Source organism: Citrus sinensis, chromosome 4 (genome assembly GCF_022201045.2).
Source record: "Citrus sinensis cultivar Valencia sweet orange chromosome 4, DVS_A1.0, whole genome shotgun sequence".
Lineage (NCBI taxonomy): Eukaryota > Viridiplantae > Streptophyta > Magnoliopsida > Sapindales > Rutaceae > Citrus > Citrus sinensis.
Window position 1 is genome coordinate 14527800 of NC_068559.1, and position 21582 is coordinate 14549381.

At 32.7% G+C, this 21582-nt stretch overlaps 2 protein-coding genes across 2 annotated transcripts; both read right to left on the bottom strand.

Moving 5' to 3' along the window:
- Positions 1–1773: 1773 nt before the first annotated feature.
- Positions 1774–3621, bottom strand: LOC107177882 (uncharacterized). Its single transcript, XM_052439882.1, has 5 exons — positions 3122–3621; positions 2771–3046; positions 2589–2688; positions 2188–2514; positions 1774–2082 (listed from the first exon to the last, which is right to left on the bottom strand). Exons 1-5 carry the CDS (start codon positions 3619–3621, stop codon positions 1774–1776), a joined length of 1512 nt encoding a protein of 503 aa, XP_052295842.1.
- A 15-nt stretch (positions 3622–3636) lies between these two features.
- On the bottom strand, positions 3637–5453 carry LOC107177881 (uncharacterized). The gene is made up of 2 exons (XM_015532403.2): positions 4657–5453; positions 3637–4537 (listed from the first exon to the last, which is right to left on the bottom strand). Exons 1-2 carry the CDS (start codon positions 5451–5453, stop codon positions 3637–3639), a joined length of 1698 nt encoding a protein of 565 aa, XP_015387889.2.
- Between the last annotated feature and the right edge of the window lie 16129 nt (positions 5454–21582).

Consider the following 21582-nt stretch of genomic DNA (forward strand, 5'->3'; position numbering starts at 1 on the left):
TATGAAAATAATTGATTTTTTTTCTTCCTTACAATTATTTCTTCACTCTCTAGATCACTTAAACTACCGTTACGTTTTGATCGAGTTTCAATAAAAACGCTTATTCGATCTGTCTTTTTCCCTTGTTTCTTCATCTGAAAAAAGATAATGCATTCAAAGTATTAGAAGAATGAAAAATCAAAATCAAGCACACTTTAAATGTAATGAAAATCATGACAATTTAAACATACGATGTCAGATTAAATTGTAAAAACACTATAAAATATAAACAAAAAACCTGTGTCTACATATTTAATTGAAAAACATAATACTAACCTGCTCTTTTTTAATGACAAATGAAGTTCGACCAGTTCTAGGAAGTGAATACACTTGTGAACGATTCATTTTATTTTTTTCTGTAGCAGCCTATAACTCAGAATATTTAGTTTTATCTTTTGTTTTGGTGGATGCTAAAAATGAAAGCATGGAAATAGTTAACAATTATGGAAATTGATCACATACTTTAGATTCCTCGGTGCCCCAATAAGCTACCAATGTCTTCCACTGCTCTTCAACAACCCTAGGAGGAATGGATGCAAGGCGTTCTGCATCTGTCTTGCCATTATAATGCTCACTTTTCACTCGATATTTCCAATCCTTCCAAAGTTTTCCTGCATTCTTTAAGCAATAAGGTTTGTAGGCATCTGGAGCATCTGTATTTTCCTATGGATATCAATTGAAAAAAAAAAGTTGTATCATAACTATATTAAAAAAGTAAATAATTGAGAGCAACAACAAAGTTGTAAACTTATTTATCAGATGGAATTTTAGCTTGATCTATAAATGACCAAGATTCTAAAGCATATTGTCCTTAGGATACATTATTATAAATCACATATCTTGAAAGAAAATATTGAATCTTTTTTATATTTAATAGAGAGATACAAATAGTTTGATACCTTCACTTCTTTCCAAATAAATTCCAGGACATCATCAGGCATGTGAGTCCATTCAGCATATGTAAGAGGAACCTTTAGTCCATTTTTTACTACAATCCCAAGGTGAGACTTAAACTTAGATGAATTTGAATTGTAAATTCCATTCAGAATTGAACTGTAAATGCATAATTTCTCCTGTGTCCCACTCCCCAACACCAAGAGCAGGTCCACGAGCTTGCCTTACTTGTGTAGACTCGCCTAAAAAAATAAGGAAATGTGTAAAAGACAAGACAATAAACATAAGTTCACAATATTTCTAGCCTATTAAATATCTAGATAAGGACAACAATTAAACAATATTAATCCAACATTATGCCAACTAGAATTTGTAGAATATAGATTTTCAAACCTATTCGTAATGCTGCTTTTCAAATACCAACAAAATAAAAAAAATTAAATCTATAACAGTAACTTTTTAGACATATTTGTTGCATTTTAAAAATATTAAATCTACAATTTAGTACCTCCTTCGTCTCCATGTGTATGGGAGCTTGAAGATGATGCTTGTCGTTGTTTTGATGTTGCTCGTTGCTGAAGTATATTATCCATGGATATACCTCTTGGTATTTTTGGTGCCATAACTTACTGTAATCAAATCCTACTATAAAACTTAATGATATGAATGTAAAAACATTATTCTTTATATAAATGTAAAAAAAAATGTGAGGTGAGATTCCATTAATAAGAAAGGAAAATAATAACACCTAGACAGGGGGGGACATATTAAGCCTTACCCCTCAAATACGAACTATTACAAAAGAAATCTGATTTAAAAAACAAAAATCAGTCAGTGATCTCAGTTGTCAACATCATCATCATCATTGACAACTTCCATGTCAACATCATCATCACTAGGACTATCATCATCAACAACATTTTTATCTACTATAAGTGCATCAACTCCGTCCCTAATCCAACCAACTTCCTCATCACGCATATGTATATTATCATCTAATTGTTGTTGAGCATATAGCTCAACTTGAGGAAGCATTGGACCACGAGAAAAATCTTTTGAATACATATCATATACATCTCTAACTTTCATTTTGAGAACAACATGCCAATTCATGTCTAAAGGATCTTGCACATAACAAACTTGTTCAGCCTGTTCAGCTAAAATAAAAGGTTCATCACCTAATTAATTATTTTTATATAATAAATGATTAAAATTCACTAAAGTGAATTTAAATTCATCTTGTTGTTTACCTACTTGATTATCAATCCAATCACCTTTGAAAATGACATATTTCATATCATTGGTATAACGGATTTCAAGTATATCCGTCAACACCCCATGAAACGTTACATTGCCTGATCGAGGATTCTTGTCCCTTGCACTTGCATAGCTTACAGTGTCAGCCTTCAAAACAATGCTAGAGTTTTGAGTGACTTTACTTTTGTCATTAGATTTCGTGCGAAATCGAAAGCCATTAACTATGCATCCTTTGAATCTTCGTGCAAATTGGTCAGGTCCATTAGCTAGAATTTTTATTTGCTCAGGCAATGCTATATTTGATGTTCGTTGCAAAGTTTGAACCTATATATACCAAAAAATTATAAACCAGAAAATTATGTGATATGGTTTATAAATCAGAAAGTTATGATACTTACATGATTCATAAACCATATGTGAAATGTTTCATTGTGAACTTTTTGAATATGATGAATTGCACTACGAGGCATTTGTTTTACTAGTTCAGCAAAATGTTGCCTATGAGAATTTAGGAGAAGAAATCAGTAAGTCATTCAAGTGAAAGAAAAAAACTTAAGATGAGATATGTGTTATGACTTACTCTCGAAATTGAGTGACAGCTTCGGTGTTGACTAGCACATACCTATGTGCTTGGACCCATGAAATATCATCAAGACGAACTCGAACTCCTTTTCCAAAAGGATGACCAAACTTATTGCCACCATCATCATTACGAATTGGTCGATTACTTTTGGTTTCGACCTCATTAAGGTATCTTGCACAAAAATTCATGCACTTAGCCATTAAGTATCCATTGGCTATTGAAGCCTCAGGATGTGCTCGATTTCGCACATATTTTTTCAAATCTAGTAATTCCCTATAACCAAAAGAAATTAGCTATAATTGAGATATATCAAATAAGAAAATATAAATAATAACATGGATAGTGTACCTTTCAATAGGATACATCCATCGAAAATGTACAAGTCCAGCAATTAATGCCTCTTCAGCAAGATGAATCGGCAAATGCTCCATTATATCAAAAAATGACAAAGGAAATATCTTCTGAAGATGGCAAAGTGTAACTGGGATTCTTTTTTGTATATGAAGCAAATCATCAGGTTTGTTCACTTTAGAGCACAACTGCTTAAAAAAATTACTTAACTCAATTAGTACCTTAACAACCTTCTTAGGTAATGCCCTACGGGCAGCAATGGGAAGTAACTGTTGCAACAGTATATGATTGTCATGACTTTTCAGACCCCAAATAATACGTTCCTTTGTGTGTACCCGTCGAGAAATATTTGATGCATACCCATCTGGAACTTTTACCCCCTTCAACACTTTTAAAAACACATCTTTCTCTTCATTGCTCATTGAAAAACATGCAGGAGGTAACCTTAATTTATTTCCACCGTCTAGTTTAGGATGTAATGGCTTCCGAATGTTCATTTCTTCTAAATTACGTCAAGCTTTCAAGTTATCTTTAGACTTTTTAGTATCACCTAATAAAGTCCAAAGTATATTATCACAAACATTTTTCTCAATATGCATGACATCGAGATTATGATGAATTAAGTTGAATTCCCAATATGGTAATTCAAAAAAAATGCTTTTCTTCTTCCAAGTAATTTCCTCTTCACTTTTCTGCCCACTTTTGTCTTTTCTCTTCCTCTTTTTTTTTCTTTTCTCCATTCTCCTCTCTATAAGGTCTTCAACCTTATATTCAGTAAGTATATCATCCAATTGTCTTCTCATTTCTATCCCGGATAATCGAGTAGGTGCTTCACCCCATTCTCTATTGTGGCTATCAAATGACACTCTATCTTTTCGAAATCGATGATTAGAAGGTAGAAATCGATGATTAGAAGTTAAAAATCTACGATGCCCTAGATAATAATATTTTCTACTGTGTCTCAACCAACAAGATCTAGTGTTTAAACGACAAATAGGACAAGCTTTCTCACATTTAGTACTCCATCTTGACAAGTTAGCATATGCTGGAAAGTCGCTAATAGTCCATAATAATGCTGCATGTAGTTTAAACATTTGATCACGTGATGAATCATAAGTAAGTACTCCTTGTGACCACAATTCTTTTAGTTCTTCAATTAAAGGTTGGAGATAAACATCAATCTTATCACCAGGTCCTTTAGGTCCATCTATGAGCACAGATAAAATAAAGAACTGTTGTTTCATGCACAACCATGGTGGCAAATTATATGGTATTAGAACAACAAGCCATGTACTATGTGCCACAGACATTGTCCTAAATGGGTTAAAACCATCAGTAGCTAATCCAAGCCTAACATTGCGACTATCAACAACAAAATCAGGGTTTTTTTCATCAAATGTTTTCCATGCAGGGCTGTCAGCAGGATGCTCAAAACACCATCCTTAGTACGTGATTCAGCATGCCATCTCATGAAAGAAGCAGTTTCTGAAGACATGAATAATCTCTGTAATCTAGGTGTTAGTGGAAAATACCGAACTTGTTTGGCCGGTATTTTTTTATCCTGATTTTCAAGGCCACTAGGATCACCACCAAACTGCTTATATCTAGATGCTTCACATATATTGCACTTGTTGAGCTCCTCATATTCATATCTAAACAACATACAATTGTTTGGACAAGCATCCCATGTTTTATAGCTAAAACCCAAGTCAGTAGTTATCTTTTGAGCCTCATAATATGAATCTGGAAGTTTAGCTTCTTTAGAAAATGCCTCCTTTAGTAGTTTTAACAACATTGTCACTGATTTGTTTGTCCATCCACTTAATACTTTTATATGTAAAAGTCGAACAATGAATGATAATGAAGTGAAATTCTCATAGCCTGGATATAAAGGAGATTCTGCCTTTTCAAGTAATTTAAGAAATGCCTTAGTTTTATCATTTGGACCCTTATTAAGTTCGTTCTCTAGAGAAGGATTATTAGGTAAACAACCTAAATTTGGAAAACACATTGTATCATGTATCATCCCAATCATATCATCATCAGCACTTGAATCATAGCTAACTTTCATTTCTTGGTTAGATTCCACAGAAGTACTAAGTTCACCATGCATTTTCCATTTTTTATACTTTGACCAAAAGCCATGTACTATAATATGCTCTTCTGCTGCCTCTTTCACAACAAAAAACCGATTACGACATTTCTTACATGGACAATAAATCCTAGTGTCATTAACAACATTCTTAAATGCAAAATCTAAGAATGTCTTAACCCCGTCAATAAATGGTTTGGATGTCCTATCTGGCAAATCAATCCAACTCTTGTCCATTTTTACCAACCTTCAATGCACAAGAAAATAAGTCAATTTACATTAATTCTTCACATATATTAAGTCAAGATATTTTTTCTTCTTTTTTTTCTTCAATGCACAACATTTTTTCTTTATATAATCTTCAATTTAGTCAATCCAATATATCCAATTCAGAATTCAGTAAGCAAATAGAATCACTCACAAAAGCTGATCAAACAAAATTCAACTACCAACCTCACACTAGATAAACAACAGCTCAATAAAACAACTCATCTAATTCAAAATTCGGTGGGCAAGTAGAATTGGTCACAGAAGCTACTTAAATATACAATCACAAAAGATACTCAAATAGAATTCAACAACCAAAATTCACTCTAAATATACTACAGCTCAGCAATCCAATTGTAGACAAATAAAATCATTTATAGAAATTACTTAAACATAAAATTTACTCTAGATAAGCTAACAATCATCTATGAAAATAGAGCTAGATCTAGCCGAAATATCATCAATGCATGAACTTAAAATACAACAGTAATTAGAAAGCAAAGGAAAATAACGAGGATAAATTAAAAAAATATTAGTTAAGTTCTCTCACCTGTGTGCTGTAAATGAAGAAGCAATGGATCCTGTAGCAAATGAGAACAAAGAGATGAGGTGAATTAGGCACCAATTTTTTTCTCTATTAAATTGTAAGAATCAATTTAGCTTGGGTCTTTACAATTCCAACAATAAGCTTGTTCACATTTCAAAAATAAAAACTAAATCTAGAAAGAAAGAGAAATAAATTTGAATTGAAAAAAACTTACAAAAAAAAAAGGCAAGAACCAGAGAAAGCACAAACCACAGAGAGCCCGCTCTGTAGAGAAAGCATCAATTCATCTTATTTGGAGCTCATTTTGGAGATAAACACCAATTCATCTTCGTAACAGCTTCGCCCGCTGTGTTTTCTGGAATTTGATTTTATTTGTTTTGAGAAATGAGGTAAAATGTGTTTTTCAAACAAAGAGTAAAGTTATAAGTGGACTGAGCTTTTGATATAACGAAGAATAAAGGTTGCACAAAAATTAATAAGCTTTTTGAATTTAGGCCCCGTTTTGTTTAACCCAATAAAGTCATAAGTGAGCTGTGTAAGTGACAATTGCGACTGCTTATTTTGCAGCCGTAAGAGCTGTCGCGAAAGACACTTTCTTTTGTAGTGTTTGCCTTCACTCGTTATATAAAGCAGAGAGCAATTTTGATGGTTAAATATAGAGCAAGATAATTTTACGCATTTTTAAATTAGTTGGAGAACACTTCTCCATTTATGTATCAAACATACTATTCAAAGCAACAAATATGAAGAAACTATTCCATGATTCTTTCCTAATTAGAATGGAATCAAGCAAAGTAAAAAAGGATTTTGATTCAACACCTTTAAGTGAAAGTGATGCAGATTAAGAATTTATATTATACTACGATTTTTTTTTATTAACTAAGGTTTATGACTTTTCTTTTCTTGTTTAGAACTTTAATTTCATTTTCCTTCATGGTTTAGGATATTTACTACTAGTATAAATATCCCTCTCTTGTAACTTTTGAAAGCAGATTCAAGTTTAATAATATTTTCAATTTTCAAATCTCTGTGTGAGTATTTGTGTTCAATTAATTCTCGGTATTCTACAGAATCAATGAGTTTTAACTCCTAAATTCGCGGTATTGTTTTAAATCAATGTGAATTTAGTTTGTTTTTTTTATTATGATATTCTCTAGAATCAATGGAATATTTTGAATTTTAAACTTCTGTTGCATCAGCTTGGTACATAACTGAAAGTAGGCTTGGCAATTTAAGGGCTTGGGCCGGGCTTTACCAAGCCCAGTACAAAGTCCGAGCCCTCTCAAAGCCTGTTGATTTGGACGAGCCTGGGCTTTGACCAATTTTTAAATAATTTTTTAATAAAACTATAAATTTTAAAAACATAATTATCCAATACATAATACTACAATAGACTAAAAAACTTAAAAATAATTATCCAATACATGATTAGCCAACACACAAAATATGAAAATACTAATATCACAAGTACACAACATAAAAAAAAACCACTAATATAAAAAATAAACTAATCCAATATTTGCAGGCCATCTTCGTCTTCATCCTTCAATTCCTCGCCAGTAAAAATTTCTTCTTTAAGAACTCCACTTAACAAAAAAAAGTGTTAAAATAAATAGTAAAGAAAAAAATAATTAGTAATTAATTTTGTAAAGAATATTTTTATACCTCGACCTCTAGTAGCTTCATAACCAATGCTAAGAGCACATGATCGCTTCCAACGTGTCTGCATGTAGTCTGCTCTGATGTGGGCTCAATGTTCTACCCCCCGTACTAAAAGTTGACTCCGAGGCAACAATTGTCACAGGTATGGTAACAAATCCTTGGCCATCTCCGCCAAAATAGGATATTTGTCTTTGTTCATCTTCCATCATTGTAAAATATTAAAGTCCAAAGTTCTTTTGACTAAAGAATCCTTCAAATACCTATCTAAGTCGGACTTCGAACTAATAGGTTGATTATTTTGGGTTGCATATGCATCAAAATCACCCATATCATCTATATCATCAAAATCAATATGAGATTGGTCGGAAGAAACAACAATTGAGGCAGAAGACTTTTCAATCAAGTTATCTGCCGTGTTCTTAACTGCAGGAACATCTGATGTTTGCCACCCCTTCAATTCAATCATCATTTTACAAACCAATGGAAAAATATAGATTAGCAGTGGGGTATGTTGTACCAGCATTTGCTTAGCCAACTCTCATTCCTCACTACTAGGCAAACACTTGTATTGTGCAGCTCAAGTGTCTGCAGTCGAGAAAAAACACTTTTGTACTTCATTACAAGTTCAAGCATCGTAAAAGTATAATTCTGTCTAGTTGGACAATCAAGCCCCAATGTTTTCACATCCATATGCATTTGACGGCATGCCAACTCAAACTTTTCCACACATTTTGGCGACGAACTCCAGTAAGACACACTATCTCTAACACGTGTAATACCACTCTCAATCACCGACAACTCATCCTTCACAATTAAATTCAAACTATGAGCCGCACACCTCATATAAAAAAAATCACCACCCAATATCATTGTCTCAGCAAACAACAATCCCTTCAATCTTTCAACCATCGCATCATTAGTTGAACAATTATCCAAAGTAATCGTGGATATCTTTCTATCCAAATTCCAATCCGGCAAACACTTCACCAAGATTTACAAAAGGCAATTAGCTGTATTTGGGGCTTGCACATATATAAACCTATTCATTTAAAAAAATAGTAAAAATTATGCGAAGTTACAAAAAAATAAAATAAGAAATTTTAAATTTAATAAAGTATCTATAAAAATTTAAATACAAAATTTTAATATTTAATAAAGTAAAATACTTTAGGATTCGATTTTGCAAATGCCAAGAGTTGTCAATAAAATGTCCTATAACAACCATATAACATTTCTTTTGATTACAAGCAGTCCATATGTCTGTAGTAATTGCCACCCTACTATTATTAATCTCCAACAAATTCATTACCTTCGCCTTTTCAACATTATATATCTTAAAGATCTCACTCTTTAAAGTGTTTCTAGACATATGCTTCACCAATGGGTTGCAATAATCCACAAAATCTCTAAACGCCTCGTACTCTACAAACCTAAGAGGAAGCTCATGTTTTACAACAACCATTGTAAGCTTTTGACAGGCAACCAATGGATCAAATTTCTGAATTCCAAGCTCACCACTTTCAGTTTTCACCAAGTGTTACTTATTCTCAAGAACTTCTTCAATTGTTGGAATATTAAAACTGTGAATTTGTCTAGTATGTCTATTCAAGTGACTCGTTCCTGATCCACAAGAAACAACTGTTCCACAATGATTGCATTTTGCCTTCGCTACACCACCAACATTTATCTTTGTGAAATGGTCCCAACAATTTGAGACAACCCTTTGTTTTCTTTTTTTTATCACTCTGTGTTTCTTCTTGAACATTTTCTAACTCCATAGATGGATTTGAAGGCAAATTAGAAGATTTAGAAGCATTTTTCATTATAAACCTATTCAAAATTAAAGGAGATAAAATATTAGATTAATTGATTAACTAATCAAATATCATATAAAAAAAAGTTCTATAATACTAAAAAATTTCTAAGAATGCATAATATTTTTATAGCATAATGTCATAATAAATTTTCTAACAACAAAGCACAGGACACCATAATGATAATGCCTCATTAATTTTCTAATCAAACCCAATAGAATAAAGCAAGAATTAGCAATAACAAAAGCTAAGTGTAAATGCATATTACATTTACAAGCACAGGAAATCAAATTTGTAACATCCAGAACTCCATACACTCATTCAATATCTATACAATGGATAGAAATACTTTAAGTCTTTAACCAAAAAATACCAACAAAACCAACAATACAGCTTAAAATCATTAACCAACACCACAATATTTTTACATTAGGCAACAACCAAACTATATTCTTCTATGCTCAAAATCACAATATTCTTCAACGAATTAACCAATTACATATATTTAGACCTTAGATAATACAATAAAAAAAATTGAAGCTTAATTGACGTGGAGAACCAGAGTTGGATGGCTTGCTGCCTTGCTGGTGTGGTTTGAATCGCGTACAAATTGCAGATCGCTGCTACTGCCTCGCTTGTGTTCAAGTGGTTGCTACAACATCGTACAACTGTGTTGGTGGGTGTGGGTTGCTGCTGCGTCACGCGCAAGATGCTGGGTGGCTGGACGGTGGGTTGCATGGGAGATGCTCATTGCTGCTGGACACTTGTTGAATGGTGGCTGCTGGACGGTTGGTCGCTGAATGCTGGCTGCTGGAATCTTGATGCATTGTTGACTATCGGCGGCGAGAGCAATGAGAGGCTAGCACAATGACGGTGAGTGAGGGTGCTGACGGTGACGAAAATAAGGGATTTAGGGATTTTGGTTTCGAGTCTTGTAACTTTTGCTCGATTTGTTTTGTGTCTTTCTTCAATTTTTTAATTTGAATTTTATAATATATTATAAAGTTTTTTCTTAAAAAAATATACATATATTATTTACTATAAAGCCCTTAACTGAGCCCATTATATATGGGCTTTAGAAGCCACAAGCCCTTATCCATAATTTCAAGCCTAGGCTTGGGCTGGCCCGGGCTTTTCTACCAATCCTAGCCGAAAGTCTGATTCTTTTCTTTCTTCATCCATCAACCCTTTCTCATTTTTCCCCTTTAAAGAAAATTCAAAAACCAACGAAACAAAGTCAGTACTACAGCAGCCGCCCTCTACAGCAGTCTGGGCAACTTTTCCACCACTGTTCCGTCCATCGTCACTATCACCGGTGACAGAGCAAGTCGGGCCATCAAACCGCAAGCATCGACTACCACCTATCAGCCACAGAATGCAGGACAAATCACTAAGACAGCCGCAATAGTTGCCGACGTCGTTTGCCGCATTTTGATCGTATTGGCCATCACTACCACCACCAATCAACTCCTCTCCATCAGCTGAACCTCTCTCACCATTTCCCACTGCCGATCGACGAACCAATCGCCGGCAATCGAAACAAACACAAAACCGCTGCCTTTATATCCAATTTCCGGCCAAAATATTTTCGGACAAACCACCACCACTATCATACTCACCGACCCGAAATCTTTCAAATCTACCCATCCTTCCTTGATTTCCGACCACCGTCACCAGAAACCTAAAAATTTCACTTAATTACCGTTTTTACTCAGAACTTTGTTCAATTTTTAGTTTAGGACCTAGACACTTTTTTAAGCCAAATTGAGAAAATGCCGCCAAGAAGAGCTCGTGGGCATGGCTCTCATGAAGTAACTTACGACCAAGATTGACATGTTAGCTGAACAAATGGCAGAATTACTTGTCAAACGTCTTCGTACACCGAAACACGAAGACAAGTTAAGTGAAAACTTCACTAACCCATTCTCTGGGCATCGGTATAGAACTGAGTCTACTGATGACAGAAGGTGGGAATTTGGGTTGAGAATTGACATTCCTAAATTCCAGGCAAGTGGACGACCTAAAGAAGTTCCTAATAATAAACTAGTCTCGCTTGCTACAACTCGATTTCATGGAGGGCGACAACTTGGTAGCAACAAACTAAGGTCACAAGGATTAAACAAGAAAAAAAGAGGATTGACTCTTGGGAAAAGTTGAAGAAGCACTTACATGGAGCATTCTTACCTCACAATTTTGCTAAATTGCTATACCAACAACTGTATAATTTGAGGCAAGGTAATCGATTAGTAGATGATTGTACCACAGAATTCCATTGGTTGGTAGCGCACAATGACTTGATAGAGACAGAAGAGAAACATGTTTCCTACTGCATTAAAGGCCTACTATTACAATTTTAAGACCAGTTGAATTTATTCAATCCATATTCTGTCTCAGAAGTACACCGACAGGCTTTACAATTAGAGAAACAATTTAGCCAACACACTAGTGACTCAAACTTTTGGAGTTCCAAGTGTTGTTCGTGATAATTCCAACCCGATTTCCCAATTCCGTAATTTCACTCCTTCAAATCCTCCAAATAAAACTAATGAATCTAGTGAAAATGGTTAAAGCAGCAAAACTCAATCCTCATGATCGGGATTACGCTGTTTTAATTGCAGAGAAAGTGGGCACCAAATGATTGAATGTAAAAAATGAGAAAAATATGGTAAAAGCTTATTCGTAGGTACTGAGGAAAGTGAAGACTATTAGAAGGAAGAAACCGAAGTGTTCGCTGAAGACCCAACTTTTGATAGTAGTGGTAGTGCACAATCAGTTGAAGAACATGGTGATAGCAGACCAATGTTGATCGGAAATCGTGAATTCTTCACTCTTAAATGTCAAGACAAAGAAAAATGGTTACGACAAAATATTTTTCAGACTACTTGCATAGTTGGGGGAAAAGAATGGCGTATGATCATAAACTTAGACAGTTACGAGAATGTTATTTTAGAAAAAACTTTAACAAAGCTAAATTTAAAGACAGAACCTCATCAAACTCTATACAAGCTCACATGGACAGTATCAAAACATTGTTTAATTTCCTTATCCATTAGTTCAATCTATAAAGACAAAACTTGGCGTGATTTTGTGGCTATGGATTTTTGTCATCTATTATTGGGTACACCTTGGCAGTATGATCGAAACATAGTGTATGATGGGATAATAAATACCTACAATATTATGTTTAACAGCACTAAGATCGTTCTCCTACTAAGATTATTTGTTAGGTAAAAAGTAGTTTATAGATGTTGTAACAAAGACAAAGAGGGTCTATATTTTATTAGAAAAGAGAGTCACAGTAATTCGAATATTCTTGAAGATGTGACACCTATATTAGAGGAATTTCAGGATTTGTTTCCTAACGAGCTACCACATGGTTTACCATCTCTTTGGGATATATAAGACCAGATTGATTTGGTTCCAGGTTCAACTTTACCAAATCGACCTCATTATTGTACAACTCCTATAGAACATTAGGAATTGAGGCATCAAGTGGAAGAATTACTAAAAAAAAGGATTTATTCATGAAAGTCTTAGTACTTGTGCAGTTCTTGCTTTGTTGACTCCAAAGAAAGATAGTTCTTAGAGGAAGTGCATGGATAGTTGAACTATCAATAAAATTACAGTTCGATATCATTTTCCAATCCCTTGATTAGATGACTTATTAGATCAGCTCAATGGAGCAACAACTTTTACCAAACTTGATTTAAAAAGTAGCTACCATTATATTCTAATACAGCCTGAAGATGAATGGAAAATAACCTTTAAAACTCGTGAAGTGTTATACGAGTTGTTGGTAATGCCATTTGGCTTATCCAATGCTCTGAGTACTTTCATGCGAGTTATAAATCAAGTTCTTTGCTTTTCATTGGAAAGTTTTCAGTTGTTTACTTTGATGATATACTTATATATAGTGCCAGTTACGAGTTATATTTACAACATTTGAGAGAAGCATTTTTAGCCTTAAGAGCAAGATATTTATACACAACAGTAAACAACAGTATTTTCTAGACAGAGAAAGTATTATTTTTGGGATATATGTTGTCCCAGGATGGTATATCCGTTAATCAATCAAAAGTGGATGCTATTCGAGATTGGCCACAACCAACTAATTTATCTACCTTCAAAAGTTTCCATGGATTGACATCTTTTTATAGGAAATTCATTCCTCATTTTAGTACTATTATGGAGCCAATCACAGATTGCATGAAGACAATTCTCTTAGACTGAAGAAGCTACTAAGGTGTTTGAGGTTATAAAACAGAAGTTGATTATGGCCCCAGTACTTGCCCTACAAGACTTTTCTATCACTTGTGAGGGGCATTGTGATGCACCCAAGTAGGCATTAGAGATATTTTTGGCTAGCAGAGTAAGCCAATAGATTATTTTAGTGAGAAATTAAATGGAGCAAAGGCACACTACAACACTTATGACGTAGAGTTTTATGCAGTGGTCCAAGCATTAGAACATTAGCGTCATTATCTGATTCATAGATACTTTGTTTTATACACTGACCAAGCCGCGTTGAGGCATCTCAATAGTCAAGACAAGCTTTCTCACCGACACACCACATGGACAACATTCCTTCAGCAATTTACTTTTGTAATAAAGCATACCTCTGATGAATTCAACCGGGTAGCAGATGCACTTAGTATATAAACTTTGTTGTTCACATGAATGCATAATCAAGTCCTCGAATTTGACATATTTCGAGAGTTATATGCTATTGACCCTTTCTTTGCTTCTTTATTAGAAGATGTTGTTGCAGGATTCTGATCATACTATCATTTACATGACAGATTCCTTTTCCAAGGTAATCAGTTATGTGTTCCTGACTTAAGTTTAAGACTGAATATTATTGTAGAGTTACATAACGAAGGGCATATAGGTTGTGACGAAACTTTAGTTTTAATAGCTGACACTTATTTTTGGCCTATCATGAGGCATGATGTCTATCACTATGTCGAGACTTGTTGTATTAGTCAGGTTTCCAAGGGCACTGTAACTAATGATGGGTTATTTATGCCACTGTCGATTCCAACACAACCTTGGGCTAACATTAGCATGGACTTTTATTTTGGGATTATCCCACACTCAGAGGGGTATGGATTCAATAGTTGTTGTTGTGGATTGGTTCTTGAAAATGGCTCATTGTATTGCCTATAAGAATACTATAGATGCCTTGAATGTTGCTTGTTTATTCTTCAAGGAAGTCTATAGATTGCATGGTTTACTGAGTTCTACAGTATCTGACCGAGATACGCGATTTCTTAGCTATTTTTGGAAAACATTGTGGAAGTTGACTAACACTCACTTGAACTTCGGAAGTGCTTACCACCAATAAACATATGGTCAAAACGAAGTTGTCAACCGCTCTTTAGGAAACCATCTACTTAGTCTAGTTGGCGACAACCTGAAGACATGGGATTAAAAGTCATACCAAGTCGAGTTTGCTTATAACCGTGCAGTTAAGCGTAGTATTGGTTTAAGCTTTTTTTAGGTAAATTACGGATATAATCCATGAGCTCCCATCGACTTGGCTCCAATTTCGGATTTAGTCTACAAAAGCAACAAGGTAGAAGATTTTATTGAGTAACTTCAAAAGATTTATGCAACTACGGAAGAGTCTTTGAAGAAGTCTACCGGAGGTTATAAAATTAAGGCAAACAAAAGGCATCGAGCTTTAGAATTTCAGGTGGGAGATGTTGTTTGGCTGTCTTAACCAAAGAAGGATTCTCAGTTGGTGAGTACAACAAGCTCTCTGCTAGGAAAATCGGACCTTTAGAGATTATCGAGAAGATAAATCCTCATGCATATAGACTGAAGCTTCCTAGTAATATCCGCACCGTAGATTTATTCAATGTCAAGCATCTTATTCCTTAGGTGATCGTGATGAAGATGCTATTACTGACAATTTGAATTATGTCCATTATTAGGGGAATGATGCAGATTAGGAATCCATATTATACTAGGATATGTTTCCTTATTAACTAAAGTTTAGGACTTTTATTTTCCTTTCTAGTTTAGAACATTATTTTCCTTTTTCTTCATAATTTAGGATATTTACTACTAGTATAAATATCCTTATAGCCTTTGAAAGCATATTCGAGTTCAATAATATTTTCAATTTTTAAATCTCTATGTGAGTATTTGAGTTCAGTTAATTCTCAGTATTTTGCGGAATCAACGAGTCTTAACCCTTAAATTTGTGGTATTCTTTTGAATCAACGTGTAGTTAGTTTATTTTTTTTTTATTCCAGTATTCTCTAAAATCAATGGAATATTTTGAACTTTAAACTTCTGCTGCATTAGAAAGACTTCACTAAATTTGAAGTATTCCAATAAATACATTTAGAACAAGTTCGATTATATTTTCAAGTAGAATCGAGAATATTAAACAAAATACACAATCACACTTTTCTTTAGAATTATCAAAGGGAATGTTACATCATATATGTGTACTAAGACCTCTTCATTTATTTTTTTTTAACTGCCATTTATTTATAGATGATGATGGTGCAAATACATTCCGTGCTTTTAACCTTATTCAAGCTAAATAAAATTCAATATGCTTCTATTTTACAAATATTTTTCTGCACGTGATTTAGATATGATTATATATATTGTATATTCTTATTTATGTGGTTGATTTAGTGATATAGTATGTGTATATTTAATTTAATATAACAAATAATGTACAAATTTGTACAAAATGTTTGATGAAGCAAGAGGCAAAAATTTGTTAACATATATGTTACCATAACGTTGATTTTGATGATAACAAACAAGATTAAGAATGATTAATTTTTTAAGCTCAAATTATTTTTTATACATTTAAATAAATCATTATTTTCATACTATAAAGGTTTTATATTTAATGGAAAAATGATTTTATGAAATTAGTTGTTTTTCAAGTTTATGGTTTAATTGAAAGAGTTTTGAAAATTTTGAAATCAACAAGTATTGCTTGAAATTTTGGAGAAGGACTTATTTGAAAAGTTCCATAGTATTTTGCACTATATCATAATTTTAGAAAGTTTTGGGAATAGCAAGCATTATTTAGAAATTCTGAAATTGGACCTATTTATAAAATTTATAACGTTTTGGGCCATAATACAGTTATGGAAACTTTTAGGGTCAAACTATAATTTTAAAAAATAGTGCACTGTAGCAATTACTGTAGCAATTGGCTAACCAAATTTTACAAGTGGAAGATCGAATTTTGGGCAGTAAGCTTCAGGAACATAAACGGTTATCCGGATTTCGAAAGCGACATACCGAATGTTCTGAAATTCAAATTTTTGCTGTAACGGTAACATAAAAGCGGCTAACCGGATTCCATAAATGGTAAGCTGATTATCACCAAAATGTACATAACGGCTAGTTTTTGAGTTCAAACTATATAAACTCAAATCCAATTCATTTTTGGTAATCTAAGCAAGTAAAAACAAAAAGCACACAACATTTATTGAACTCTCATTTCGCAAATTATAAAATATTGAATCATCTTTGTTCTTCAATTTGTATATCTACTCTAAAAGAGAGTTGTTTGTTGTAATATTCATTTCTCATCAAATTTGTGAGTGTACAAGTGCGAGAAACACTTGGGGGAAGAGATTGGGGAGATAATCTCTTTGTTGTAAAGGTTCATTGACACCTTGGAATCCAATTTTAAGCATTTGAAGCCTTGGGAGGCTTGGATAGTGAAATCGTCAAGCCGGGTGAGCTTGGAGGCGTGGATGTAGGCGGAGATTGTCGAACCACGTAAAAATCATTGTGTTTGCTCTCTCTTCCCTTACTCATTTATTATTATGTTTTATTAAATTTATTGTTTTTTAATTTCATTAAGGGAATATATTGAATTGTTGTATGTTTTGTTTAGCTTAAGTTTTAAAATCTCAATTCACCCCCTCTCTTGGATTGCCTAGTTAGTATTTTATTTGGTATCAGAGCTTGGTTCTCTTGTTAGGACTTAACTGTCTAGAGTAAAAAATCCATGGCAACCCAAAATGACTCAACCTTTAGGGAATGACAGTCCACAACTAGACCACCGTTCTTTGACAGAAATGACTACTCGTATTGAAAAAATAGGATGAGAATTTATTTACAAGCTTTAGATTATGAAATTTGGGAAGTTGTTTGTGATGATTTATTCATTCCTAGGAAGAATGCTTTAAGTGAGTTGGATAAGAAAAAAATGTCTTTAAATTCCAAGGCTATGAATGCTTTATTTTGTGCCTTAGATAAAAAGGAATTCCATAGAGTTTCAAATTGTTCTAATGCTTATGAAATATGCAGAAAACTTGAAGTTGTGTATGAGGAGACTAAAAATGAGGAGGAATCTCATGAAGTGTCGAATTTGGCACTTATGGCAATTGGAGATGAATCAGATGATGAACTTGATGAGGTAAATGATCTTCCTACTTATGATGAATTACATGATGCTTTTAAAGAATTGTATGGTGAGTGGATGAAAATTGGTAAAAAGAATGCATGTCTTAAAAAGAAAATGGTAGAGCTCACAAATGAAAATGAATCTCTAAGCGCAAAGATTACATGCCTAGAATTAGAAAAAAAAACATTACATGATAAAACTGCATTATCAAATGAGAAATCTAGCACTTCGTACAAGCACCTAAAATCACATGTAAATGACTTGAAAAATGAAAAAGATGCCCTACAAAAATACAATGTTTCATTAGATGAAAAGATCAAAGAATTAGAATTAGATAATGAAATGTTACATGATAGGATTGCATCATTTAAATGTAAATAAAGTACTTCATATGAGCATGAAAAATCACATGTTGATGAATTAATGAAAGAAAATAAAGTGCTTAAGAAGAAGAGCAATGAATTAAATGAGATTGTCTTAAAATTTATAAATGGGCAAAAGATATTGGATAACTTGCTTAATTCACAAAAATGTGTGTTTGACAAAGGAGGTATTGGCTATAAGCCAAATTTGAAACAAAAGTATTATAAGAATTACTTTGTGAAGAGTACCTCTATTAACAAACAAGTTGTATGCCACCATTGCAATCAAGATGGTCACATGAAGAATAAATGTCAAATTGAAAGAAATTCGTATTATGGAGCAAAATGTATTTGGGTTCCAAAAGAAATTATTGCTAACACTCAAGGACTCAAGAGTATTTGGGTACCAAAGGGCACAATGTGAATGTTTTCTTTGTAGGTACCACAATCAAGGAATGACAGAAAATTCCTTGATGAAAGCTTATGAGGATAATCATTTGATCATGATCTAAGAGAAAATGACGAGTAAGATGATTTAATTGTTTTGGTAACAATTCTTGCCATATTGATTTTGTTGAATAGATCATGATGGATGGATAATAGCTTGAATTTACGAAAGTATGCTAGTATGTTTACATAATTGAATTATTATTGTGTATAATCATGATGCATGGATAAATATATATGATGATAGCTTGTCAACTCATCATGATGGATTTGTTTGATTTTAATGATTATGCAATGCTTAAGCATGATAAATAAGTGATATGCTTTAATTCTCAATCTTTGAAGCATTTGTAATAATGGATTTGATCACTTGTTCTTTAGCTCATAATGATGGCTTATCTTAATAGTTATGTTGATTTTGATGATCTATATATTGCCATTATGTACTTATGCTTTACTTAAGTTTTGATGATAAAAAATGTGCTTTGATGATTACATTGTATTTGATAAAATTTGATCTTATGCAATCTATGATTGGTGAATGGATGCATTTTTTTGTATTTTATCGATGTATTGTTGAATATTCATTACTTGTTAATGATATCGAAAAAAAAATACACGTACTTAGAGAATTTTAAGGATATAACTTTTTTTAAGTTATATTGAAATGTCACATTAGATCTTTGATGAGTTTACTTGTTTTGATTTCTAAAATGTGATTAGTAATTATGGAGCTTGGATAGTTGATAATATGTTCTTATAACTTTTGTATGTTAATTTGGTAAACAAATCAAAACCTCTTTGCGAAAAATAGTTTTCAAAAATTCGGCATGAACTTGAGATGATAAAATTTATTAATATCTTTAATCTTGTTATTAATACTATTAAAATTGATTTCTTGATAATTTTGATGATTGATGATTATATGTGTGTTGCTTGATGAATTGATGGAGTTGTTGGTTTGTTATAATTGTTTAAGCTTATATAGAAGTGTTTTTAACCATGTTGTGTATTTGAAGAATTGTTCATTTTTAAGGGGAGACTCTGCCAAAATTTTTGTTCGCACAAAAAGGGTAATATCTTTATTGAATAAAATTTTTTTTTTGGATGATCTTGTTTGGATTCCATCTATCTATCTTTTCTTTTTTATGATGAAGAGGGAGATAAATATGATATGTTTTTGGATAAAATTATTTTGGTTAAAATTTTAAATTGGCCATATATTTAGGGGGAGCATATAATATGATTTTGGATAATATGCATTTTGAACTTTTTTGTTGTCCAAAGGGGGAGACAAAATAATATATCATTTCGATGTTGTCAAAAGGAGGAGAATAATATGCACTTTGAGTATTGTTTTGATTATAGTGATGATTTTGATGATTTTGGGATATGATGATGATTTGATTACATGGTTGTTTTATATGATAATTTTATGTTACAATAATTACATGGTTGTAATATTATTAAACTTGTATTTGAGGTGATGCTTGTAGTTAGGGGGAGATTCTATCAAAATTTCTACTCGAACAACATGGGTAACAAATTTACTACTCTTATTCTTTTCCTTTAAGTTTTATTTTTGATGATGAAGGGGGAGAAGAATACATGTTTTTAAATTTATAAAAATTTGCTACTCTTTTTCTTTGTCAATTAAGTTTTCTTTTTTATGATGAAGGGGGAGAAAAATGCATGTATTTAAATTTGATAATTTAGCTAATTGGCAAATTCTAAGAGAAGAATACATTTATGGGGAGCAATTTGTGAAATCATTCTTTAAATACATGAAATGTTTGTCATCATAAAAAAGGGGGAGATTGTTAACATATATGTTTCCATAATGTTGATTTTGATGATAACAAATAAGATTAAGAATGATTAATCTTTTAAGCTCAAATTATTTTTTATACATTTTAAATAAATCATTATTTTCACATTATAAAGATTTTATGGTTTAATTGAAAGAGTTTTGAAAACTTTGAAATCAACAATTATTGCTTGAAATTTTGGAGGACTTATTTGAAAAGTTTCATAGTATTTTGTGCTATATCATAATTTCAAAAGGTTTTGGTAATAACAAGCATTATTTAGAGATTCTGAAATTGGACATATTTGTAAAATTTATAACGTTTTGGGCCATAATACAGTTATAAAAAGTTCTGGGATCAAACTATAATTTTAAAAAATAGTTCACTGTAGCAGTTACTGTAGCAAGCGGCTAACCGGATTTTACAAGCGAAAGAGCGAATTTTGGGCAGTAAGTTTCTAGAACATAAACGGCTATCCGGATTTCGAAAGCGGCATATCGGATGTTCTAAAATTCAAATTTTTACTGTAATGGTAACATAAAAGCGGCTAATCGGATTCCATAAACGGTAAGCCGATTATGACCAAAATGTGCATAACAGTTAGTTTTTTAGATCAAACTATATAAACTCAAATCCAATTCATTTTTGGTAATCTAAGCAAGCAAAAACAAAAAACACACGACATATATTGAGCTCTCATTTCGCAAATTATAAAATATTGAATCATCTTTGTTCTTCAATTTATATATCTACTCTAAAAGAGAGTTGTTTGTTGTAATATTCATTTCTCATTAAATTTGTGAGTGTACAAGTGTGAGAAAATTTGGGGGGAAGAGATTGAGGAGATAATCTCTTTGTTGTAAAGGTTCATTGACACCTTGAAAGTCAATTGTAAGCATTTGAAGCCTTGGGAGACTTGGATAGTGAAATCATCAAGTTGGGTGAGCTTGGAGACATGAACGTAGGCGGGGATTGCCGAACCACGTAAAAATCATTGTGTTTGCTCTCTCTTCCCTTACTCATTTATTATTATGTTTTATTAAATTTATTGTTTTTTATTTCAT